Source organism: Melanostigma gelatinosum (genome assembly GCF_949748355.1).
Source record: "Melanostigma gelatinosum genome assembly, chromosome: 9".
NCBI lineage: Eukaryota > Metazoa > Chordata > Actinopteri > Perciformes > Zoarcidae > Melanostigma > Melanostigma gelatinosum.
The window spans coordinates 1,247,092-1,261,964 of record NC_136642.1 but is presented as its reverse complement, the minus strand read 5'-3'; the positions used below and the strand labels follow the sequence as shown (position 1 = coordinate 1,261,964).

The 14,873-nt window shown below is 46.2% G+C and overlaps 2 protein-coding genes across 2 annotated transcripts in view; one reads left to right on the top strand and one right to left on the bottom strand.

The window, feature by feature from the left end:
• Positions 1–667: 667 nt before the first annotated feature.
• On the bottom strand, positions 668–8,850 carry LOC306782856 (uncharacterized protein). Its single transcript, XM_079276334.1, has 6 exons — positions 8,672–8,850; positions 8,087–8,461; positions 6,540–6,824; positions 4,963–5,053; positions 2,564–2,591; positions 668–1,029 (listed from the first exon to the last, which is right to left on the bottom strand). Exons 1-6 carry the CDS (start codon positions 8,712–8,714, stop codon positions 1,003–1,005), a joined length of 849 nt encoding a protein of 282 aa, XP_079132460.1. The 5' UTR covers positions 8,715–8,850; the 3' UTR covers positions 668–1,002.
• A 4,761-nt stretch (positions 8,851–13,611) lies between these two features.
• The window catches only part of tg (thyroglobulin), a gene marked incomplete at its 5' end in the record, with an annotated part of 34,070 nt that continues 32,808 nt past the window's right edge, over positions 13,612–14,873 (top strand). Inside the window, 3 exons of the mRNA XM_079275141.1 lie at positions 13,612–13,681; positions 14,409–14,517; positions 14,667–14,761. Of these exons, the coding sequence (XP_079131267.1) occupies positions 13,612–13,681; positions 14,409–14,517; positions 14,667–14,761 (274 nt within the window). The remainder of the gene's footprint in view (positions 13,682–14,408; positions 14,518–14,666; positions 14,762–14,873) is intronic.

The following is a 14,873-nucleotide window of genomic DNA, read 5'->3' as shown; positions in this document are numbered from 1 at the left end:
CTGCTGTACTCTCCTACCTCCTCCTGTCCTCTCCTACATCCTCCTCTCCTACATCCTCCTCTTCTACCTCCTCCTGTCCTCTCCTACATCCTCCTCTCCTCTCCTACATCCTCCTCTCCTACATCCTCCTTTCCTTCTCTCCCTCCCCATTTCCTTTCCTGTTACTCCTTTTTCTTCTCTACCTTCCTCTTTCCTTTCCTAACTCCTCCTTTCATCCCTTACACTTCCTCATTTCCTCCTCCCTTCCCCTTTAAATAATCTGTAAAACATAAATCAATCACAGATTGTATTCCAGTGACTTTAATAAAAGAGGGAACAGCACTTTCATACGATCACACAGTTTATTAATAACTGTATATATATACATATATATATATATACATATATATACATATATATATATGTATATATATATATATGTATATATGTATATATACATATATGTATGTACATATATGTATATGTACATATATGTATATGTGTATATGTATATATATACATATATATACATATATGTATATATATGTATATATATATATATATATATATACATATATATATATATGTATACATATATATATATATACATATATATATATATATATATATATATATACATATATATATATATGTATATATATATATATATATGTATATGAGTATTCTGTTATATTCATGTTCATATGCACAGATATGAACATGAATACAAATGTTAAAAAGGTATGTTTCCATGTTTAAAGTTAAGACTCCATGTCTTGATGGCTGCACCATTTCATCAGATATTATAATCTTATAAACTTCTTCAAGAACTGAAACTAATGACCGAGTAGACGGTTAAATGCAATATTGTGACACGAGCTGCATACATGTACACGCAGACTCAATATATGTTCGACGACCTGTCAATCATCTCGACTACAGAGAGCTTGTCCCTGATCGATGTGAGAGCAGATGTGTTACAGATGTTCCTGTCAGACGGTCCGGCCTCGGTTCCTCTGGACGTCACGGCTCCTCCGTAACGTCTGGAGGCTGAAACAGGAAGCAGAGTTCAAAGAGTCCACAGATGAAGACCAGGCAGACGGTAGAAAGCTCTCACACCAAACACGTCAACCCTCTGAACCACAAAGAGGTTTTAGGATGTTACATGTTTCTCTCTGTGGTCTCTATGTTCCCTTCAAAATAAAAGTCCTGCTCCATGAAACAGAACCATGATGACTAGAAGTAGAGAGAACTAGAACATGTCTTCAGTGCAGAACAACAGTTATGATGTCATCAGTCATGAAACATTTTTCCACTCCCCTCCTCCCTCCCCTCCCCTCTACCCTCCCCCTCCCCTCCCCTCCTCTCTGCCCTCCTCTCTCCTCTCTCCTCTCTCTCCTCTCCTCCTCCCCTCCTCTCTGCCCTCATCTCTCCTCTCTCCTCTCTCTCCTCTCCTCCTCCCCTCCTCTCTCCTCTCCTCCCCTCCTCCCCTCCGCTCCCCTCCCCCTCCTCGCTTCTCTCCCCTCCTCTCTTCTCTCCCCTCCTCTCTCTCCTCTCCTCTCTCTCCTCTCCTCTCTCCTCTCTCCTCTCTCCTCTCTCCTCTGTCCTGCCCTCCTCTCTCCACTCCTCTCTCCTCTCCCGCCCTCCTCTCTCTTCTCCCCTCTCTCCCCTCCCCTCCTCTCTCCTCTCTCCTCCTCTCTCCTCTCTCCACTCCTCTCTCCTCTCCCGCCCTCCTCTCTCTTCTCCCCTCTCTCCCCTCCCCTCCTCTCTCCACTCCTCTCTCCCCCCTCCTCCCTCTCTCCTCTCTCCACTCCTCTCTCCTCTCCCGCCCTCCTCTCTCTTCTCCCCTCTCTCCCCTCCCCTCCTCTCTCCTCTCTCCACTCCTCTCTCCCCCCTCCTCCCTCTCTCCTCTCTCCTCTCTCCTCTCTCTTCTCTCCTCCCCTCCCCTCCTCTCTCCACTCCTCTCTCCTCTCTCTTCTCTCCTCCCCTCCTCCCCTCTCTCCCCTTAAATGACAGCATGTGTCATATGATGTCATATCTTCAGTGTTAGAATCTTCATTCGGGCCAAAAGACAGCAGTCTACTTCAGTCAACAACTTTAAATTGTGTGTCATTCACTGTGTGTACATATTGTTCTTATTTATAGAGGGGAAGTTGGAGATGAGCTGTAATTTCTCACAAAGTGTAATTTTAAAAAAAAAAGCGGAAAGAACAACGATGACACGAAAGAGGAAATTACGACATTGTTGGTTTCATCAGTTTTAAACAGAAATGTTCCCGTCAGTGTCGTCCCCTCTGAGAGAAGCAGCTTCCTGTTTCTTCATGTACTCTGAACACATTGTTCATTTGTGATTTAGATCTGTTGTTTCTAAATCTCCACCTTTTAACAGCTTCCTTCATCAGAGGAACGGACATTCAAACAGGAACATTTGTTTTTAGGTAAAGAGGTGAAAGAAACAATCTGCTCTCCATCAGCAAGTTTAAACAGGAAGTGATGGAAGGCAGAGACGCTCCATGAAGATATGAAGGTTAAATATTAAAGTATATTAATCATTTAACAAAAATGATGTTCGTCAGTGACTCACCTGCTCTGCTTTCTTGCAAACACACGTCCTATGAAGACAGATGTAAAAGTAGTTGAAGAGCAAAATAAAATGATATTTAGAATGTATTGATTACAGTTTTTTATAATTAAGAGGAAGCTAAATTTTCATTGAGGAAATATCAGAAAGTTCCCTTTCATCTCAGCTGGCTGTGTTTGATTGACAGCAGTCGGCAAGCTTCTAGAGCACTGATGGGAACGTCGGTGGTATCGAGAGAGTGACGGTGTTACGACGTCGGGAACGAGAGAGTGACGGTGTTACGACGTAGGGAACGAGAGAGTGACGGTGTTACGACGTAGGGAACGAGAGAGTGACGGTGTTACGGCGTCGGGAACGAGAGAGTGACGGTGTTACGACGTAGGGAACGAGAGAGTGACGGTGTTACGGCGTCGGGAACGAGAGAGTGACGGTGTTACGACGTCGGGAACGAGAGAGTGACGGTGTTACGGCGTCGGGAACGAGAGAGTGACGGTGTTACGACGTCGGGAACTAGAGAGTGAGGGTGTTACGACGTCGGGAACGAGAGAGTGACGGTGTTACGACGTCGGGAACGAGAGAGTGACGGTGTTACGACGTCGGGAACGAGAGAGTGACGGTGTTACGGCGTCGGGAACGAGAGAGTGACGGTGTTACGACGTCGGGAACTAGAGAGTGAGGGTGTTACGACGTCGGGAACTAGAGAGTGAGGGTGTTACGACGTAGGGAACGAGAAAGTGACGGTGTTACGACGTCGGGAACGAGAGAGTGACGGTGTTACGCATCGGGAACGAGAGAGTGACGGTGTTACGACGTCGGGAACGAGAGAGTGAGGGTGTTACGACGTAGGGAATTAGAGAGTGACGGTGTTATGACGTAGGAAACGAGAGAGTGACGGTGTAACTACGTCGGGAACGAGAGAGTGACGGTGTTACGCGTCGGAACGAGAGAGTGACGGTGTTACGACCTAGGGAACGAGAGAGTGAGGGTGTTACGACGTAGGGAACGAGAGAGTGACGGTGTTACGACGTCGGGAACGATAGAGTGAGGGTGTTACGATGTAGGAAACGAGAGAGTGACGGTGTTACGACGTCGGGAACGATAGAGTGAGGGTGTTACGACGTAGGGAACGAGAGAGTGACGGTGTTACGACATAGGGAACGAGAGAGTGACGGTGTTACGACGTAGGGAACGAGAGAGTGACGGTGTTACGACATAGGGAACGAGAGAGTGACGGTGTTACGACGTCGGGAACGATAGAGTGAGGGTGTTACGATGTAGGAAACGAGAGAGTGACGGTGTTACGACGTCAGGAACGATAGAGTGAGGGTGTTACGACGTAGGGAACGAGAGAGTGACGGTGTTACGACGTCGGGAACGATAGAGTGACGGTGTTACGACGTAGGAAACGAGAGAGTGACGGTGTTACGACCTAGGGAACGAGAGAGTGACGGTGTTACGACGTCGGGAACGATAGAGTGACGGTGTTACGACGTAGGAAACGAGAGAGTGACGGTGTTACGACCTAGGGAACGATAGAGTGACGGTGTTACGACCTAGGGAACGAGAGAGTGACGGTGTTACGACGTAGGGAACGAGAGAGTGACGGCGTTACGATGTAGGGAACGAGAGAGTGACGGTGTTTTGACGTAGAGAATGAGAGAGTGGCGGTGTTTTGATGTAGAGAATGAGAGAGTGGCGGTGTTACGACGTAGGGAACGAGAGAGTGACGGTGTTACGGCGTCGGGAACGATAGAGTGACGGTGTTACGATGTAGGGAACGAGAGAGTGACGGTGTTACGGCGTCGGGAACGAGAGAGTGACGGTGTTACGACGTAGGAAACGAGAGAGTGACGGTGTTACGACCTAGGGAACGAGAGAGTGACGGTGTTACGACGTAGGGAATGAGAGAGTGACGGTGTTTTGACATAGGGAACGAGAGAGTGACGGTGTTTTGACGTAGGGAACGAGAGAGTGACGGTGTTTTGACGTAGAGAATGAGAGAGTGGCGGTGTTTTGACGTAGGGAACGAGAGAGTGACGGTGTTTTGAAATAGGGAACGAGAGAGTGACGGTGTTTTGACGTAGAGAATGAGAGAGTGGCGGTGTTACGACGTAGGGAACGAGAGAGTGACGGTGTTTTGACGTAGGGAATGAGAGAGTGACGGTGTTTTGACGTAGGGAACGAGAGAGTGACGGTGTTTTGAAATAGGGAACGAGAGAGTGACGGTGTTTTGACGTAGAGAATGAGAGAGTGGCGGTGTTACGACGTAGGGAACGAGAGAGTGACGGTGTTTTGACGTAGAGAATGAGAGAGTGGCGGTGTTACGACGTAGGGAACGAGAGAGTGACGGTGTTTTGACGTGGGGAACTAGAGGCTGTATTCGTCTTTGTAGGTAAAGTTACCTTCTGATGACCATGGATGCCACTATGATGATGAGCACAGTGTGCAGACTGAAGAGAACCAGTCGGACAGCCAGCAGTGTGTCAACACTTCCTGTCAAACAGAAATAGGAAGTAAGCGGTTGGACTGTAGATGATGAACATCAAGAAGATACAATAATTTCATACAAGTCCTCTGAATCATAGTTTCGTTTCAACCTCGTGAACTAAACTCGTGACGAAGTATTAAATAAAGACCATTCATGGAGGGTTAGAGTGGAAGGATCCAACAAACACATAATTATTATTTCTTATGAAATAACTGCATAATGTTTACATGTTTACCAATGAATAATAGAGACGTCACCATATAGATTTTTATTATCATGATTATTGTCGGAGTAATTATCCCGGTTTACTGTTTTCATGATTATTAAACAGAATATTTCTAGAAGGTCTATTTTTTGTATCATCATCAACTGTATCCATTCATGTTCTCATAGTAATCTAGAGTGGTTAAAATATTAAAAACATACATTTCAAATTAACCACATTAAACCACAGAGAAACAAACCAGGTACTCTGTTCTCTACCTGTTCATGTACTCTGTTCTCTACCTGTTCAGGTACTCTGTTCTCTACCTGTTCAGGTACTCTGTTCTCTACCTGTGTGGGTACTCTGTTCTCTACCTGTTCAGGTACTCTGTTCTCTACCTGTTCAGGTACTCTGTTCTCTACCTGTTCAGGTACTCTGTTCTCTACCTGTTCAGGTGCTCTGTTCTCCACCTGTTCAGGTACTCTGTTCTCTACCTGTTCAGGTACTCTGTTCTCTACCTGTTCAGGTACTCTGTTCTCCACCTGTGTGGGTACTCTGTTCTCTACCTGTTCAGGTACTCTGTTCTCTACCTGTTCAGGTACTCTGTTCTCAACCTGTTCAGGTACTCTGTTCTCTACCTGTTCAGGTACTCTGTTCTCTACCTGTTCAGGTACTCTGTTCTCCACCTGTGTGGGTACTCTGTTCTCTACCTGTTCAGGTACTCTGTTCTCTACCTGTGTGGGTACTCTGTTCTCTACCTGTTCAGGTACTCTGTTCTCTACCTGTGTGGGTACTCTGTTCTCTACCTGTTCAGGTACTCTGTTCTCTACCTGTTCAGGTACTCTGTTCTCTACCTGTTCGGGTACTCTGTTCTCTACCTGTGTGGGTACTCTGTTCTCTACCTGTTCGGGTACTCTGTTGTCTACCTGTTCAGGTACTCTGTTCTCTACCTGTTCAGGTACTCTGTTCTCTACCTGTTCAGGTACTCTGTTCTCTACCTGTGTGGGTACTCTGTTCTCTACCTGTTCAGGTACTCTGTTCTCTACCTGTGTGGGTACTCTGTTCTCTACCTGTTCAGGTACTCTGTTCTCTACCTGTGTGGGTACTCTGTTCTCTACCTGTTCAGGTACTCTGTTCACTACCTGTTCAGGTACTCTGTTCTCTACCTGTTCAGGTACTCTGTTCTCTACCTGTTCAGGTACTCTGTTCTCTACCTGTTCAGGTACTCTGTTCTCTACCTGTTCAGGTACTCTGTTCTCTACCTGTTCAGGTACTCTGTTCACTACCTGTGTGGGGATTCTGTTCTTCCTCTCCAGCCTCCACATTCAGACTGAACGGATGGGAGAGTGTGCCGACGGTGTTCTTCAGATCACAGGTGTAGTTCCCAGAATCCTCTGCTTTCAGAGGGCCGAGGTGGAGGGAGGGGCCAGTGTAGGGGAGGGCGTGGCCATCTCTGAACCAGGTGACCTCCAGTTGGTGGAAGGTGCACTCTGTAGTGCAGGTCAGTGTGACGGCTTCACCTTTCTCAAGCTTTCCGTCTCTGGAGCTCAGTATCTTCATTTGAGTCACATCTGAATGATCGAAAGCAGTATTATTCATTAATTGTTTGTTTTTCTCACAATATTATCAAAAAGAACCGATAAGAGTATCTAGAAACTAGAAAATGCATTTCCTGCTGAAAATGCGTTGGAATGCTGAAATTTGAAATTAATTGCAAAAACATTGCTGAAAATAGATATCCAATTTAAAAAAAAATTCAAAAAGCTAATTCAAAAAGTTTAAAGATTACAAATATGAAAAGTCATATCACACCTCTCCTGAAAGAGCTGAACATTTTGATATTCGAACGGTTTCTGTGGCTTAAAAAACTTCATCAGTGGTGATATTTGTAGGAGTAGAAGTTGTAGTAGAAGTATTATTAGTAGAAGTATAACCCATAACCGTAGCTCCTATTGCTCCGATATTAATAATTGAGGGGAAGAATGAGTTGAAGAACAGATCCTGTAAAAATTGTGTCTGTAGTGTAACAAATGTGGCTTAACTGGCGATCTAGAAATGGGGTACCGTGTTCTGTGGAATGCAAAATTTAACATTGGTCTCTATGGAGCAGAAAGTTGGTTTTCCTCTCAATTAACGGCTTCCGTGTCAAATGTGGAAATCTGTGGAATTTTTTCTACGACAAGGACAATATTAGCTACTTATACATCCAGAAATTATGCATGAAGAGTGAAGATTGTGGACACAGTGGCAAAATACAAATGTTTTTTCCACAAGAATCTCAAGCTGCTCTTCACTCTAGCGGTGACATCACGCACTCTAAGCTGCGCAATACACACCCATTATAAAGTCAGAAAAGGGCTGAAAAATCATAAAAGTTAAATTGCTGCAGTTCAAAAAGTTTAAAAGATATCAAAAAGCTGAAAGTATGAGGAAGTTGAAGGATTTGAAAGTTGAAGAAGTTTAAGAGGATTTGTAAATATTCTCTACAGAAACCCATTCAAAAATAAAGTTGTAAAAAGCTTATTAATTCAAAAGGTTTAAAGGTTCGAAATATTAAAAGTGAGAGCACCCCTCTGCTGAAAGAGCTGAACATTTTGACAGTTGAACGGTTTATGTAGCTTAAAATATGAAGGAGAAGAAGAGTTTCAAAAAAAGGGGGACGGAAGAAATAGAAGTTGAAGAAAGATTGTTGGAATGCTGTTAAGCATTCCAACAATAAGAGTACTAGAACATAAACAGGACCGTCCTGATAAAGAGAGCCTGGCTAACTACAAATGATTATTAATATTATTGCCTTTATTATGGTTGAAGCATTATCAGATGATGCTCTTACCATCGACTGTGACTCTCACGCCTGCTCGGCCAGTCCAAAAGGATAACATCTGTTCATCTTCCATTCTGAAGCGAAGAGTTGCATCGTCTTCCTCCTTTAGACCTGAGATCTGTAAAGTGCAGTTTCCCTTTGTGTCTCCCAGGTAACGATAACGAGGGTTGTTGGCGTTGTTTCGTAATGTGTTGTCGTACACAGTCGGAGTGACACGCTGACAAATTCGATAGTTCTGGCACCAAATAACTCTGGTGATCTCGACCAAAACCTCTCCTCCATCCTGAGTGACAGTTCTCGGTGTGAAGGTGCAGGGGAGGGTCACTGTGGATCCTCGAACACCACAAACTGGATCTGAATAGATCACACGTTGACTCACAGCACCTGGAGACACAACGCAGTGAGTTTAGGGATAAAACATCTTGATTTATTGCTTTGGTGTGAAAACGTCATTAAAATGGACGTCACGCACTAAAACAGAAAACAGAAAGAGAGAATATAATAAAAGTGCACTTTCACCAGTTTGATGTTAAAAACTGAAACATGAACAAATAACAAGAGAACACCGAGTAACGTATAACGTTCACGTCTTACCAGCCAGCAGTAACATGAAGCAGCAGGAACTCTTTGGCTCCATCCTGACTTACTTTAATGTGTCGACTCAACTGCTTCTGGTTGAAATGTGCGATCGGTCGCAGCAGAGCGGAGGAAACACCGACTGTGTTTGGAGGACCTGAGCTCATAACCACAGAGTCTAAACTTAACACATCAGATGTCTGTAGACATCAGCCACCAGGAAGATCCTCCCTGCTATCGTTATATATCGGTCCTCTGATAGAGAACTTATCTTTAGCTACAACAAAGAGGAACCAGGTGGAAGCAGATACATATTTCTATTTCATTTACTTCCTTATAAGGCGTTTTGAGTTAAAAGGCAATTTTTGTTCTTAAAAAAACCTTCAATTTGAATGTGTCCGCACCACAAAAATAAGGAAGGATCTCAGTTCTCAGAAGGACGTTTAGAGGAACTTGTTTAGCTCCTTCACAGAATATACTCGCCCAGCACGAGAGGAACCGTGAGAGACGTAAGTGAGCCAATGTAGCACCACTAAGCACCATTTCTAAGACGTCTTTGTGAAGAACAACACCAGACTTCTCTCCTCTCTGCTGTGAGCTGGTTGGTCCAGACACGCCTACAGACGGGGTTGACGGTGGACATGAAAGCCTCCCCGGTTCAATCATCAGAGCCAAAGATGAGCAGCTGTGTGAGAACAATCTGCTTCTTTTGATTCAAAAGTCAAAGCTCAGTGTTCGTTCACGTCACTTGCATTGACTCGATGGAGAGGAAAGGGGCATGACCGCCGTGCTCTGTACATGTTGTGGAAGTCCCAAATACCAGACCCGATCTTGTCTGGGTTCATAACATTGAACAAAAACAGACTTGGGCCTGCTTGTTCAGCCAAAAGCCTGATTTGAGTTTCAGACAACACCAAACCCCGAGAAACGTCAAACAAATACGTGAAACCATAAAACTCTGCTTCACCCACAATAACAAGTGAGGAGGCAAGAACAACGGCTTCATCAGAACCTCGTCACAGTCTTACATTCGCTGGACCGACAACAGAATGTTTTGTTTTTGGACCCTGAAGAAGAGAAGCAGACAGCTCGCCTGCTGAAGGACACATTCTCTTTCCAATCAAGTCCACTTTGTGCCGGTTCTAAGGAAGCAGAATTCCTTTTATTTCCGAGGGAGACGTTCTGCCGACACGGAGGTTCTATTGCCGCGCAGCTGAGTTTAACTCAGGACTGGAAGGACCACGTCGACCATGAAGGACCGTCTCACAGTAAGAGGCTTACTTGGTGTCCGGGCAGTCAGGTCATAGTGTGTTTACTACCGCCGAGTACTGTGAGAGTACTGTGAGGGTACTGTGAGAGTACTGTGAGAGTACTGTGAGGGTACTGTGAGAGTACTGTGAGAGTACTGTGAGGGTACTGTGAGAGTACTGTGAGGGTACTGTGAGAGTACTGTGAGAGTACTGTGAGAGTACTGTGAGAGTACTGTGTGAGTACTGTGAGAGTACTGTGAGAGTACTGTGTGAGTACTGTGAGGGTACTGTGAGAGTACTGTGAGAGTACTGTGAGAGTACTGTGTGAGTACTGTGAGAGTACTGTGAGAGTACTGTGAGAGTACTGTGAGAGTACTGTGAGAGTACTGTGAGAGTACTGTGTGAGTAGTGTGAGAGTACTGTGAGAGTACTGTGAGAGTACTGTGAGGGTACTGTGAGAGTACTGTGAGAGTACTGTGAGAGTACTGTGTGAGTACTGTGTGAGTACTGTGTGAGTACTGTGAGGGTACTGTGAGAGTACTGTGAGAGTACTGTGAGAGTACTGTGAGAGTACTGTGTGAGTACTGTGAGAGTACTGTGAGAGTACTGTGAGAGTACTGTGAGAGTACTGTGTGAGTACTGTGAGAGTACTGTGTGAGTACTGTGTGAGTACTGTGAGGGTACTGTGAGAGTACTGTGAGAGTACTGTGAGAGTACTGTGAGAGTACTGTGTGAGTACTGTGAGAGTACTGTGAGAGTACTGTGAGAGTACTGTGAGAGTACTGTGTGAGTACTGTGAGAGTACTGTGAGAGTACTGTGAGAGTACTGTGAGAGTACTGTGAGAGTACTGTGTGAGTAGTGTGAGAGTACTGTGAGAGTACTGTGAGAGTACTGTGAGGGTACTGTGAGAGTACTGTGAGAGTACTGTGAGAGTACTGTGTGAGTACTGTGAGAGTACTGTGAGAGTACTGTGTGAGTACTGTGAGAGTACTGTGAGGGTACTGTGAGAGTACTGTGAGAGTACTGTGAGGGTACTGTGAGGGTACTGTGAGAGTACTGTGAGAGTACTGTGTGAGTACTGTGAGAGTACTGTGTGAGTACTGTGAGAGTACTGTGAGGGTACTGTGAGAGTACTGTGAGAGTACTGTGAGAGTACTGTGAGGGTACTGTGAGAGTACTGTGAGAGTACTGTGAGGGTACTGTGAGGGTACTGTGAGAGTACTGTGAGAGTACTGTGTGAGTACTGTGAGAGTACTGTGTGAGTACTGTGAGAGTACTGTGAGGGTACTGTGAGAGTACTGTGTGAGTACTGTGTGGGTACTGTGAGGGTACTGTGAGGGTACTGTGAGAGTACTGTGTGAGTACTGTGAGGGTACTGTGAGAGTACTGTGTGAGTACTGTGAGAGTACTGTGTGAGTACTGTGAGAGTACTGTGTGAGTACTGTGAGAGTACTGTGAGAGTACTGTGAGGGTACTGTGAGAGTACTGTGAGAGTACTGTGAGAGTACTGTGTGAGTACTGTGAGGGTACTGTGAGAGTACTGTGAGAGTACTGTGAGGGTACTGTGAGAGTACTGTGAGAGTACTGTGAGAGTACTGTGTGAGTACTGTGTGAGTACTGTGAGGGTACTGTGAGAGTACTGTGAGAGTACTGTGAGAGTACTGTGAGAGTACTGTGAGGGTACTGTGAGAGTACTGTGAGAGTACTGTGAGGGTACTGTGAGGGTACTGTGAGGGTACTGTGAGAGTACTGTGAGAGTACTGTGTGAGTACTGTGAGAGTACTGTGTGAGTACTGTGAGAGTACTGTGAGAGTACTGTGTGAGTACTGTGTGAGTACTGTGAGGGTACTGTGAGGGTACTGTGAGGGTACTGTGAGAGTACTGTGTGAGTACTGTGTGAGTACTGTGAGGGTACTGTGAGAGTACTGTGTGAGTACTGTGAGAGTACTGTGTGAGTACTGTGAGAGTACTGTGAGGGTACTGTGAGAGTACTGTGTGAGTACTGTGAGAGTACTGTGAGAGTACTGTGAGGGTACTGTGAGAGTACTGTGTGAGTACTGTGTGAGTACTGTGAGAGTACTGTGTGAGTACTGTGTGAGTACTGTGTGAGTACTGTGACATTCATGACGTTCACTCTGACTGTTAACATTGTGAGTGAACACTAATTATGAGACTTGGTTCATAGTTTGGTGATCGGTCCATGTTCTCAGGGTGGTGCCCCGTTATTATTAATAATCATTAATAATCTTACTGACATTAATAATTCTATTGATGTCAGTAGTTTCGTTTTTCATATTTGCTGATAACCAAACACGCTCCTGATAGATCCCATCAGTGTGGAGACCTGGTCCTCAGGTGAGACCTCTTCAGTGTGGAGACCTGGTCCTCAGGTGAGACCTCTTCAGTGTAGAAACCTGGTCCTCGGGTGAGACCTCTTCAGTGTGGAGACCTGGTCCTCAGGTGAGACCTCTTCAGTGTGGAAACCTGGTCCTCAGGTGAGACCTCTTCAGTGTGGAAACCTGGTCCTCAGGTGAGACCTCTTCAGTGTGGAGACCTGGTCCTCAGGTGAGACCTCTTCAGTGTGGAAACCTGGTCCTCAGGTGAGACCTCTTCAGTGTGGAGACCTGGTCCTCAGGTGAGACCTCTTCAGTGTGGAGACCTGGTCCTCAGGTGAGACCTCTTCAGTGTAGAAACCTGGTCCTCGGGTGAGACCTCTTCAGTGTGGAGACCTGGTCCTCAGGTGAGACCTCTTCAGTGTGGAGACCTGGTCCTCAGGTGAGACCTCTTCAGTGTGGAGACCTGGTCCTCAGGTGAGACCTCTTCAGTGTAGAAACCTGGTCCTCGGGTGAGACCTCTTCAGTGTGGAGACCTGGTCCTCGGGTGAGACCTCTTCAGTGTGGAAACCTGGTCCTCAGGTGAGACCTCTTCAGTGTGGAGACCTGGTCCTCAGGTGAGACCTCTTCAGTGTGGAGACCTGGTCCTCGGGTGAGACCTCTTCAGTGTGGAGACCTGGTCCTCAGGTGAGACCTCTTCAGTGTGGAGACCTGGTCCTCGGGTGAGACCTCTTCAGTGTGGAGACCTGGTCCTCAGGTGAGACCTCTTCAGTGTGGAGACCTGGTCCTCAGGTGAGACCTCTTCAGTGTGGAGACCTGGTCCTCAGGTGAGACCTCTTCAGTGTGGAGACCTGGTCCTCAGGTGAGACCTCTTCAGTGTGGAGACCTGGTCCTCAGGTGAGACCTCTTCAGTGTGGAGACCTGGTCCTCAGGTGAGACCTCTTCAGTGTGGAGACCTGGTCCTCAGGTGAGACCTCTTCAGTGTGGAGACCTGGTCCTCAGGTGAGACCTCTTCAGTGTGGAGACCTGGTCCTCGGGTGAGATCTCTTCAGTGTGGAGACCTGGTCCTCGGGTGAGACCTCTTCAGTGTGGAGACCTGGTCCTCAGGTGAGACCTCTTCAGTGTGCTGGAATAAGAACAACAGACGTCACACTGAACACGACCTCCTTTCTTCCTGTGTTTCAGAGATCCTCTCGTCCAATCGGACGGCTTCACGGCCCGCCGGTTGCCTTCCTGAGTGGCGGTTCGAGGGCCCTCCGGTTCCACCGAGTCGGACAGACGAAGATGAAGGTGTGTCGGTCGTCCTCACGCTGACTCAGCAGGTCTGAGGGTTTATAAGGCGGCAGCGACAGTCAGTCCGTCACCACAGAGACGATGGACCGGCTGCTCCACATCGCATTCATACTGGTCTGCTGCCTCGAGCTGCTGCACGGCAAAGCTTCAGGTAAACACACCTGCGCCTGTGACTGTCCACCTGACTGTCCACCTGACTGTCTGTCTGTCTGTCTGTCTGTTTTCCGGCTCAGTGTCTCTCTCTCTTCCTGTCTGTCTTTCCGAGCTGTCTGTCTCTGTCCATGTATCTCTCTCTCTCTACCTGTCTGTCTGTCTTGTCTCTGTCTACCTGTATCTCTACAGGTGTGTCTACCTGTCTGTCTCTCTACAGGTGTGTCTACCTGTCTGTCTCTCTACAGGTGTGTCTACCTGTCTGTCTCTCTACAGGTGTGTCTACCTGTCTGTCTCTCTACAGGTGTGTCGCCCTGTCTCTCTCTCTCTCTGTCTACCTGTCTCTCTACAGGTGTGTCTACCTGTCTCTCTCTCTCTGTCTACCTGTCTCTCTACAGGTGTGTCTACCTGTCTGTCTCTCTACAGGTGTGTCTCCCTGTCTCTCTCTCTCTGTCTACCTGTCTCTCTACAGGTGTGTCTCCCTGCCGTCTCCCTACTCTCAACATCATCCATTCACAACATACAAACAGAACATGATGTTTACGCATCACATTCTGAATAATAATGAATATTAATGTGCATGTTAATCTCGTCATTGACAACAGTTCTGACTGTTCGTTTGTTGTTTCTAGTGAACCTGAGAAACTCCCACTTAGTCTCTCTGCTCCGTGACATCAACCAGCTGATGATGCTATTATTCATAATTATGTTGTTGTTGTTGTTGTCAGAGTACCAGCTGGAGTCAGAGACGCTGAGCCGATGTGAGTTGCTAAGGGGCGTGGCTTCTGCCAGGCAACAAGGTGACGTCCCTCACTGCGCACACGATGGCCGGTTCAGGTAAATATACTGCAGCCTGTGTTTCTGTGTCTGTGATTAATAATTAATATATTTAGAACAAAACATGTTGATTCAAACGTATGTGATAGGCCTCATGTAATATAGATCAAACTGTGTGTGTGTGTGTGTGTGTGTGTGTGTGTGTGTAGGACTGTGCAGTGCAGTGGACGGAGTCAGGAGTGTTGGTGCGTTGATGCTGAAGGTCAGGAGGTCGTCGGGACTCGAACCAACAACTCTCCTCACTGTGAGAAACTCCTTAACATGTTTAATGATCATATAAATATATATATATTATATTTACATGTACAGTATACTGTGTATATATATTCATTATATATATATATATATATATATAT